Here is an 11946-nt window from a genome sequence, read left to right as displayed (position 1 = left end):
CAGGAGTTAATTTGGCCAACTTTGAAAGACTGATTTAGGTTTCAATTTAGTCACATTGATCTTGAATTGTGTTTCAACACCCTATCTTCCAACATATTTTTTCACATGTACATACATTCATATTCCTTTGTTAAGTCATCATAAACTATTTTCATATACTTAGAGACATCTTTATTTATAGACAATTTTTGTAAAAAAAATTACATCAATGGTATCAGTCCATCTTCTTTTTTATTGATTTAGGAAACACAATAATAACCCGCACGCATCATATAGTTTATGTCAAAAGAAATGTCTACATATTACGAATAACATTTTCTGGCATTCAGTTATACAAATACTGTATGTAGACTTGACTTATATTTTTATTATTAAAAACGAAATTTTTTATACTAGATTTATGTCCCTGCATGGTGCCAAAAGTTTAGAAATTAGTCGTTATACTTCTAGAAATTAATTCCTTTCAAGTTAAATCATCATAAACTATTTTCATATTAAACAAATTTTTTTGTTCAGAAATTAAAGACCACAGTTACCTAATAGTATCACTGTTCAATTGCTTCACCACACTGGTTAGTTTCTAATTACTTCTTACATTCAATTCGAAAATTTAACCCTTTTCTTTTTGTTGATATAGCAAACAGAATACCCAGCATGCATCATCTTGTTAATGTCAAAAGAAAGAATTTAAGTTACTACATATTACGAGAAATTATTTTTCTGATTTTCAGTTTTAAATACGTATACAATGAAGGATTAAAGGGAGGCCTTTTAGCTTCATCTACGAGCTAAATAGGTGTAATTATGGACTTGTTAACTTTTTTCAATTCCAACATGCACGTCCGCCTACATCCTTTCATCTCAAACGTTTTACTTCTTGATTACATCACTCAGACATAAAACCCTTATGATATCTCTCTATATATATCTTCGAGTGTCTCTGAGAAGAATCACACTTTTTCATAAATATTTCTTATATCCTTAGCAATCTCTTCCACTATAGTCGAAAATGGCAGGTCGTAACAAGCATGTTGTCTCTAAAACCTCTTCTTCTCTGGCTATTGTCGAAGCAAACCCCCCGGCCAACAAAATTGTACCCATTGAAGCACCGATAGTTTCTTCTTACAATGACCGAATCAGGCCGTTGCTGGACACTGTTGACAGGCTGAGGAACCTGAATGTAATGAGAGAAGGGATCCAGCTTCCAACCATTGTCGTTGTTGGAGACCAGTCCTCTGGGAAGTCGAGTGTTCTTGAGTCCTTGGCAGGGATCAGTTTGCCTCGTGGGCAAGGAATCTGCACTAGGGTTCCTCTTGTGATGAGACTCCAAAGAAGTTACAGCACTGAGCCTGAGATCTGGCTAGAGTATGGTGACACAGTTGTTCATACGGATGAGGAACACATCGCTAAAGCTATTTGTGCTGCAACTGATGTGATAGCTGGTATGTTATATTGTTCTGTCTCTCTCATTTTATGTAAACTTTTGCTGAAAACCTATAAGATATTTTAATGTGAATGAGACCTTTATGTGAAAAATGAATGTTATAGTATACGTGTACTCCTGAATACAAGTGCTTATAGATGTTATGTGATTTTGCAGCTCCTAGTTTGCTCTTTACTCATCTGAAAACTACAAAGCGTGTCCGTGTTTCAGACTATGATAATAAGTACTTATAATATACCTATGTTGCAGGATCTGGTAAAGGGGTCTCTGACGCTCCTTTAACACTCCATGTGAAGAAGGCTGGTGTTCCTGATCTTACCATGGTTGATCTCCCTGGGATAACTCGCGTTCCAGTGAATGGACAGCCTGAAAACATCTATGAGCAGATATCTGCTATGATCATGAAGTACATCAAGCCTCAGGAATCGATCATTCTCAATGTTCTGTCAGCTACGGTCGACTTCACGACCTGTGAATCCATTCGCATGTCCAGACAGGTTGATAAAACCGGTGAACGGACTCTGGCTGTTGTCACAAAGGCAGACATGGCTCCTGAAGGTCTTCTACAGAAGGTTACAGCAGACGATGTGAGCATCGGACTTGGTTATGTCTGTGTGAGAAACCGAATCGGAGAAGAGACATACCAAGAAGCTAGGATGCAAGAAGAGCTTCTGTTCAGGACTCATCCAAAGCTAAGCTTGATTGACGATGACATTGTGGGGATTCCGGTCTTAGCCCAGAAGCTAATGCTTATCCAGGCGACGATGATCGCCCGCTGCTTACCAGAAATCGTCCGCAAGATCAACGAGAAGATGGAGATCAGTGTCCTCGAACTGAACAAGCTGCCAATGGTAATGGCTTCCGCAGGGGAAGCATTGATGACACTGATGGACATCATTGGCTCAGCAAAAGAGTCTCTCCTGAGAATCCTCATCCAAGGAGATTTCTCCGAGTACCCTGGAGATCATAAGATGCACTGCACAGCTCGCTTGGCTGAAATGTTAAGCCAATTCTCAGACAATCTCCAAGCACACTCCAACGACGTCACCATCGATTTCTTGATGGACGAAATCAAGATTCTCGACGAATGCAAATGCGTTGGCCTTCCCAATTTCATTCCGAGATCAGCTTTCTTGGCTATACTATCACAGTACGTCGACGGAATCCATTCTAAGCCGGTCGAGTTCATCAAGAAGATATGGGATTACATCGAAGCTGTTCTCATTCCGGTGATTTCAAAATACGCTGAAAACTTCCCACAGATTCAGTCTTCCGTTAAACGAGCCGGACGCAATCTGATCACCAAGATGAAGGAGCAGTCAGTGAACAGAGTCGCCGAGATCGTTGAGATGGAGAAGCTGACGGACTACACGTGTAACCCTGATTACATGACGTCTTGGACCGAGAAGACCGCTTCGCAGCAGAGCTTCGTCCACGCCGTGCTGTACGACGAGGCCAAACCTGAGAGCTTCTCTCTCGCTGGATTTGGGCAAGTGAAGATCTCGCATCTGAGGAAGTACCACGCTCATCTGCTGCAGCAGGCGTTTGACATGAAGATGAGGATCGCGTCGTACTGGAACATTGTTCTGAGGCGGATTGTGGATAACCTTGCGCTGTTTCTTCAGTTCTCGGTGAAGAATCTGGTGAACGCTCAGTTTCAGAAGGAGATCGTGGCGGAGATGGTTGATCCGAGAGGCGGCGGAGGAGTTGAGAGGATGATGGAGGAGTCTCCGTCGGTGGCCAGCAAGAGGGAGAAGCTGAAGAAGAGTGTGAAGCTCTTGAAGGAGTCCAAGGACGTCGTGGCTGCCATTGTTGATCAGAATTCTGGTTATGGAGGTCGTTAAATTGAAATTGCTCTTATTTATATTTTGGTAAAATCGGAATGTGTCGGGTCGGGTCGGATCAGGTTCTTTGGTTTGTTTTTGTTGAGTTGGGTTTCGGCCCTTTTGTGGTTTTTCTTTTTTTCTCTAAGTTGCGTTTAAGAAAACTTCTGTTTGTAGTTACGGGCTTCAGATTATGTGGTGCTGCTGCCTTTCGAAAGTGATTGAAAATAAGTTTTAGTTAACTTGGTCAAACATAAATGATTGAAAATATCGTCTTTAAAAAAAAATTCCATTTATTATACAAAAGAAGACCCCTTAGACTTAAAGCACACATTGATCCGCGTATACAAAAGAATTAACAGCCCACAGGCGTACAAGTTACAACTCACTGACTTAGATCACAAGCTATCTGCAGACAAAACAGAACAACTGAGTTTGAGGCCTGAGGGCCGGTTGCATTGAGCCCTTGAAAATGAATCAAGCTTACTCCTACTTGTTAGGCAGATTTCAGCAATGAGAGAAGCTGCCGGTGGAGAGACGGATGAATGTAGGCGAGAGTTGCTTTCTTTCCAAAAAGCATAACAAGTAGTTTGAAAACCCAACTTGAATATAAGGTTTATGATGCAGCGCATCCTAACCTTAACGAACACGTCTTCCTTTTCCTTGTTCGATAAGGAACCGATGTTTTCCTTTTCTCTTTACGTTCTACTTTTCTTTAATTTTTCTTTTCTTAGATAAGTTTATTTTTCTATTTCTTAAGCTTGACTTTCTTATAAATAGTGCTCTAAGGTTTGTAAGAGAGACACGATTGATTGAATTAATAAAGAGTTTTATTGCAACCGAGTTTTTACGAGAAGTGTATTCTTGCAAACCTCAAACCTCTGTTTTTCGTGTAGCAAAACAGAGCCTCTTTTCTGATTTTCGTGGAGAAAACCAGAAACCTAACTTGTTTCTCTAGCTTCCCGGGAACGTGAGACTCAAGCTTTCCATCTATCCCTTCCGCTCCATCACTTTTGGTATCAGAGCCTCGACGTTCCTGCCATAGTCATGCCACCGAAATAAAACAAAGACGTTAACCAAGATGACAGGGTTGAATTGCGAAGGACATTACAGGAGATGTAGATTAACATGCATACCTCGATTCAGCAGTCTCATGAGTCATTTCAACTGACTTTACAAGAAGTTTTGACAACAATAGGTCAACACCAGCAACCACATCAACAACAACGCCAACACCAACGACGCGACGAGCATGTTATTGAAGACGATGAGGATAGGGACGACGAGAATCCGTTTGCTTCTCTTCAAGCACAAGTCAATCGGCCTCGTAACTGGGATCGTGGTCCAATGGTCGAAGACCGACGTTGGGAAAACGGATTCAAATCAGACTTACCAGAGTTTACAGGGAGTATCCGTGGAGAAGAACTGGTTGACTGGCTTGTCACAGTTGAAGAAATCATTGAATTTAAACAGGTACCTGCTAATAGACAAGTTACCCTTGTTGCAACAAAGTTTCGTAGTCAAGCAGCTTCATGGTGGTTACAACTGAAATCAACTCGTGCTCGTGAAGGGAAACCGAAGATTGCGACATGGGAGAAACTGAAGAAGAAGTTGCGCAAAACCTTTTTACTTTATAATTTTGACCGAACTATGTTTACAAGGTTACAAAATTTACGGCAAGGATCTCGTACGGTGGACGAATATGCAGAAGAATTCTACTCGCTTATGACACGTAATGAAATTCATGACAGTGAAATTCAGCTAGTGTCACGCTTTATTGGCGGTTTATGGCCTCAACTTCAGAATGCATTGGAACAATTTGATCCAAACACAGTTGCAAAAGCCCATCGTCGAGCGGCATCGTTTGAAAGGCAAAGTAGATCATCATCTCCTAACTGGAACTCTTCTGCCAGATTCCGTAATATGACATCTCAAGACCAAACAATGGGTCAAGGATTGAACAATACAAATCCAGAGACAACACACGTCCCAGCTTCAAATCGTGCAGCAACATCAACTGAAGAACAAACACTCCGCCACTCTTCGCGACCGAACGCATTACGCTGTTTTACATGTGGAGAACTAGGTCATATACAAACAGCTTGTCCGAACAAGTCGAAACGTGGTCTTTTAATTGACGAAGTTGATCCCACCTATGATGACTATCATGATGATAATGGAGATGAGTTGGGAGAAGACACTGAACTCGAAGGTGACTCGGGTCCGCTATTAGTAGCACGACGGATCTGTTTAGCACCTCAAGTTTTAGAAGAAGCATGGCTGCGTACAAACATTTTCTAGTCTACTTGTACGGTTAAAGGAAAAGTTTGCATCTTCATTATTGATTCAGGAAGTTGCCACAATATAGTCTCTGACTATGCAGTTCACAAATTGAGCCTTGAGAAGGAAGCTCATCCTCACCCATATAAGCTAACATGGTTGAAAGCAGGGACAGAGGTACGAGTTACCCATCGATCATTGGTGTCATTCTCGATTGGAGCAATTTACAAAGACAAAATATATTGTGACATTGTTCCAATGGACGTTGGTCACTTGATTTTTGGGAGACCTTGGCAGTATGATCGTGAGACAACCCATGACGGGAAATGTAACTGCTACCGTTTTGTCTTTGATAATCGTACAATCACACTCTTGCCGAAAGGCCCCTCTCTTCCATCACCGACGAATCAAGCTACTTGTCCAGCACCTACTCAGCCGGTTGAGTCTGGTTCAAAGCCTGCTTTGATCTGTTCGGTTAGTGAATTTGAGGAAGAACTACGACAGACTGGTTTCGCTGTGGCTTTACTGTCCGTTTCAGACAGAGCCGTAAGTTCTCAGCCACTTAACATGGCTTTTAGCCCACTCCTTGAAGAATATACAGATGTGTTTCCAGACGACTTGCCAAAGGAGATACCACCGTTACGAGATATTCAACATCATATTGACTTGGTTCCAGGAGCCTCATGGCCTAATAGACCGCATTATCAGATGAGTCCACAAGAACATGAAGAGTTACGCCGACAAGTCAAAAGTTTATTATCGAAAGGACATATTCGCGAGAGTCTCAGCCCTTGTGCAGTACCAGCTCTATTAATTCCAAAGAAAGATGGATCTTGGCGTATGTGTGTTGATAGTCGTGCTATCAATAAGATAACAGTTCGTTACCGTTTCCCTATTCCACGCCTCGATGATCTTTTGGATCAAATTGGCGCCGCAACCATCTTCTCAAAAATTGATCTTAAAAGCGGCTACCACCAGATTCGAATTCGTCCTGGAGATGAATGGAAGACAGCTTTCAAGACTCGGGAATGATTATTTGAATGGCTCGTTATGCCCTTTGGATTATCTAATGCACCAAGCACATTTATGCGGGTTATGAATCAAGCACTTCGTCCTTTCATTGGGAAATTTGTGGTGGTCTATTTTGATGATATTCTCATATTCAGCTCTTCCTTGGACGACCATATTGCCCATATTCGAGAAGTCTTAAGCGTCCTACGGAAAGAAAGACTCTTCGCCGCCAAACAGAAGTGTCAATTTGGTATAGACCATGTATTGTTCTTAGGATATGTGATCTCCAAAGATGGCTTGTCCGTGGATAGTTCGAAAGTAGAATCCATCAAGTCATGGCCGATTCCGCGTACAATTTCAGATGTTCGTAGTTTCCATGGTTTGGCATCATTCTACAGACGGTTTGTGGCGAATTTCAGTACCATTATGGCGCCAATAACAGATTGTATGCGTTACGGAAAGTTTGAATGGACGTCTGCTACAGATCAGGCTTTTGCGATTATTAAGACAAAGTTGACTACAGCCCCAGTACTTCTCTTACCAGACTTCTCCTTAACTTTTGAGCTACATTGTGATGCTTCAAAGCTAGGCATAGGAGCTGTTTTAAGCCAACAGAGTCGACCAGTTGCATATTTTAGTGAGAAGCTAACCGGAGCACGAAGTCGCTACAGCACTTATGACATGGAGTTTTATGCAATCATTCAAGCTATTAAGCACTGGAAACATTACCTTTACCATCGAGATTTTGTGTTATTCACCGATCATGATGTTCTTCGCCATCTTGATAGTCAAGCTAAAGTTTCTGCTCGACATGCAACATGGATTGTGTTTTTACAACAGTTCACATTCAGCATTAAGCATCAGTTGGGGAAGTTAAACCGTGTAGCTGACGCCTTAAGCCGTCGCCAATGCCTTCTCACAACAATGTTCAATTCGGTTACAGGTTTTGCGTCTTTCAGCGATTTATATGAAACGGATCCATATTTTGCTCGTATTTGGCTCGACACACAGAATGGTCTTCATAGAGACTACACGCTCCAAGATGGGTTCTTGTTCAAAGGGAACCAGTTATGCATCCCAGCCTGTAGCCTTCGTTTACGCATCCTGGAAGAGCTGCACTCTGAAGGACATGTGGGACGCGACAGAACTCTTCAGCTCGTTTTGGACCGCTATTTTTGGCCTTCTCTTCGCCGGGATGTTGAGAGATATATTGAACGCTGTCGTGCTTGTCAACAAGCTAAAAGAAAAGCATCTAATGCGGGTTTATACCTTCCTTTATCGACCCCTACTGAGCCGTGGACTGACATAAGTATGGATTTTGTGTTAGGCCTTCCGCGTACTCAAAGAGGCAATGATTCTATTTTCGTGGTAGTAGATCGATTTTCCAAAATGTCTCATTTTATTCCGTGCAAACGAACAACTGATGCGGTCTTAGTCGCACAACTGTTCTTTCGAGAGATCTACCGTCTTCATGGCCTACCTACCTCCATCGTATCAGATCGGGACACGCGTTTCTTAAGCCATTTTTGGCGATCTTTGTGGAAGGGACTCAACACAAGTTTAGATATGAGTTCTGCCTATCACCCTCAAACCGACGGTCAAACTGAAGTCACGAACCGAGCCTTAGGGAACATGCTACGAAGTCTGGTGGGCGATAACATTAAGTCATGGGAAACAAAGTTATCACAGGATGAGTTTGCTCATAATCATGCTAACAACAGAAGCTTGGGTTTTAATCCATTCTATGTGGTTTATGGCATCGTCCCTCGAGGTCCATTGGAATTTGACGACCATGCCTGACAAATCTCGATTACATGGGCAAGCAATAGACTTTGTCGACAACTTACAACTTGTTCATCAGCAAGCTCAATCACATTTGGAGACTACTAAGAGTTCTTACAAGGAAGCTGCCGATAAGCATCGTCGCGAGGTTAATTTTCAGGCTGGTGATCTCGTGTGGGTGGTTCTCACTAAAGATAGATTTCCAGCGCATGAGTATAATAAATTGAAGTCCCGTAAGATTGGGCCAGTGGAAGTCATTCACCGCATCAACGCAAATGCTTATAAGCTTCGTCTTCCTGATCACATTCGTACTTCAGATGTCTTCAATGTCAAGCACTTATTTCCATACCATGGTGAAAACGAGGTTCCAGATTCAGGGACGAATCTTTCTCTACCCGGGGAGACCTGATGCAGCACATCCTAACCTTAGCGAACACGTCTTCCTTTTCCTTGTTCGATGAGGAACCAATGTTTTCCTTTTCTCTTTACGTTCTACTTTTCTTTAATTTTCCTTTTCCTAGATAAGTTAATTTTCCTATTTCTTAGGCTTGGCTTTCTTATAAATAGTGCTCTAAGGTTTGTAAGAGAGACACGATTGATTGAATTAATAAAGAGTTTTATTGCAACCGAGTTTTTACGAGAAGTGTATTCTTGCAAACCTCAAACCTCTGTTTTTCGTGTAGCAAAACAGAGCCTCTTTTCTGATTTTCGTGGAGAAAACCAGAAACCTAACTTGTTTCTCTAGCTTCCCTGGAACGTGAGACTCAAGCTTTCCATCTATCCCTTCAGCTCCATCAGTTTTTTTTTTGTCAAATTGTTGATGATCATAAGAGAAACACCAACCAAACGACTGGGAGAGTTCAAATCGATAAAACAGAAAGCAACAACACCAATAGGTGCCTTAACCCACGCAGGGGAACAAAATAAAATGCATAAGCTGCATAGAGGATAGAAGAAACTATTTCATGCCTCGAGAAACTATTTCACAATACTATTAAGGGCTACTATTAAATCATACTCTTACCTTATTACAGCAGTACTTTTGCAAAAAAAAAAAAATTAATATAGCAGAACACATATTGATTTATTTCAAGTGTTTACGTTAGAATATCTCATTATAATAAATATGAAAATACCTAGATGACTATTGAATTGTTATGACTTATGTGTTAACTTAATACCCACCTGTTTAAAATTATACATCTAATATATATTTATTTAGAATCTTATTTTTATATACTATTAACAAATCATATCAGGACCACTTAAATAATTAGTTAATATGTCATATTTGATTATTTACTTTATTAATAAACCAACCATAAAGTTGAATTTTATTTTCTTTATTATAACAAAATCTGCTGAGAAAGAAGCTAACAAAATCTTACTAAAAATTTAAATACTTTTATAAAATAACACATTAATTAATTTCGTTATTAGTAATATAATATTGTTATAAATCAATGTTAATTAAAATTTTATTATAAAATAAGAAAATAAAAAATTGATGCTATTTTTTTATAAATTTCATAATTATATTACATATTATATAAAAATAGAAGTGCTATATGAATTAAATATGACAAAATTATATTAAATAGGTAAATTGACATTTTTTTAAAAAATATTGTTTCATTTAAAAAAATTATCACTCATCATTTAAATGGACTAAAATTCGTAAACTATATAATATTATTATACAAAAATAATTTTATTAACATAGATTAAACTTTATATCTACAACTATACATTATCTTTTTATTTATTTGAAAGTCTCAATAATATATTGTTTTAAAAAAATTATATACAAAAATATAATAGTATATGATAACCTTTAGTTTATATACTATTTAAAAAAATGTTATTAGAAAACTATGAAATTTTAATAATTCATTTAAAATATTAATGATAAATAAAATTTTAATTATAAATTTACTTTTTATTTTAATTATAATTAAATTTGTTGAGAAAATTTAGAAAATATTACTAAAAATTCAAATCTATTCTATTAAAATAGAAGTCGCAACTTCATTTTATGTGTGATATTTTAAGTTAGACTATTATTTAGAAAGTTTATCAATTGTACATATCTTGATTATAATATATTTTAATATTTTTATTTTTTATTTAAAACAAAATAAATATTTATCTAAGAAAATTCTAACAAAATCTTTTTAAAATATTTTCAGAATTATTTTAAAATTTATTTCTGAAATTTGATTAATTTAAATTTTATTTATCATAAAATATAATCTGAAATTTAAATTTTTATTCAGTTTTTATTCATTAAACGAAAATTAAAATTATATAAAATATTTTTATGATAATAACAACTTAAAATTATTACTTCAAAAATACAGTTTAAAAAGATTTCAAAAGGTTTTTGTTGGAAAGCAATATTCATTTCTGTTTAAATTTAAAAATAAAATATCTTATTTATTAAACACATAAATCATGACATTAGATGCGTGATTTTTTAATTTAAACTATCTTTTATAGGTCACAACTTTAAATGCTTCTATCATCTATCCTATTAAAAGCGAAGTACAAATGAGAATTCACCCGCACTTCTTCTCATTATTTACAACAGACTGCCGCTGCTTTTAATTAAAGAGCTTTTACTTATTTATCCATCTACCATTTCACGCCAAACCTCATTAACCAAGCCCATTTCGTTTTTTTTTCTACTTTTTAATGGGCTACGTTATGTAGATATACGGACTTGCATGGAAAAAAATTAGTTCTGGTTTAATGTTTTTAACATAGCCCATTAAAAAGTTCTTTATTTGTACTTCACATGCGCAATTTGACTCATAATCATACCACAGATCATATTTTCCGGTATTCTATCTAACCATCTTTAACCAGCTATAATCTCTAACAATAAAATTTGACTCATAATCATATTTCACATAAGCACAAACTTATAACAACTGTTTTCTAAAGATATTTTTAAAAGGACATTGTAACAAGTAGTTTCTAAAAATATTCCTATACCGAACTTTGTTTATTACATAATATATTCCGATTTGGTTTGGCAAATTCACATTAGAGTAGAAAGTATTCGGTTTTCTTATTTATTAAATAATTACATTATAGATCAATATTACATGAGAACCTTTTTTTTTTACAAAAATAAGATCAAGATTTTCGAATATCTTCCTTCCACATGTCATTAAAACAATATATCCGATGATATCAATTCAAAATCTTAACAAATCAACTAACTATCCTTTAAACCTTAAAATATCTTAAATGCTTAACATAACAATCATCTACATTTAAGGTCTCACATTTATAATAATTAAAAGAAATACTTGCTAATCACGATAATATAGGTCCGGTTGATTACAACCAATTTTAAATATCAAAATTTTAACCTCCCTAATTACGTGATTACGTGATCAAAAGTGTAACCACAAAAATCTTTGAAAAAATATTTGAATATTAAGTATATTCCTTATCTTGAACGACTTGCTCATCAAGTTTTATAATAATTAGTTTAGATTTACCTATCATCAATATACCACCTATATATCTATATATATCCTTCATTCTACTTTCAATAACAACATTCATTTTGCGATCTAAACCAAAACACATAAA

General features: G+C 37.2%; 1 protein-coding gene across 1 annotated transcript; it reads left to right on the top strand.

Annotated features, from left to right (window-relative positions):
• Nucleotides 1-848: 848 nt before the first annotated feature.
• Nucleotides 849-3288, top strand: LOC106314395 (dynamin-related protein 4C). Its single transcript, XM_013752269.1, has 2 exons — nucleotides 849-1442; nucleotides 1694-3288. Exons 1-2 carry the CDS (start codon nucleotides 1010-1012, stop codon nucleotides 3286-3288), a joined length of 2028 nt encoding a protein of 675 aa, XP_013607723.1. The 5' UTR covers nucleotides 849-1009.
• The last annotated feature ends 8658 nt before the right edge of the window (nucleotides 3289-11946 follow it).

The sequence above is a fragment of the Brassica oleracea genome, chromosome C9 (assembly GCF_000695525.1).
Source record: "Brassica oleracea var. oleracea cultivar TO1000 chromosome C9, BOL, whole genome shotgun sequence".
Taxonomy (NCBI): Eukaryota; Viridiplantae; Streptophyta; class Magnoliopsida; order Brassicales; family Brassicaceae; genus Brassica; species Brassica oleracea.
The sequence above is the reverse complement of the archived record's forward strand: the minus strand, read 5'-3'. Positions and strand labels throughout refer to the sequence as shown.

Coding starts and splice junctions, on each gene's coding strand:
- LOC106314395 (XM_013752269.1), top strand. CDS start 1,010: ATGGCAGGTCGTAACAAGCATGTTGTCTCTAAAACCTCTTCTTCTCTG. Junction 1,443..1,693: donor TGCAACTGATGTGATAGCTG/GTATGTTATATT, acceptor CCTATGTTGCAG/GATCTGGTAAAGGGGTCTCT.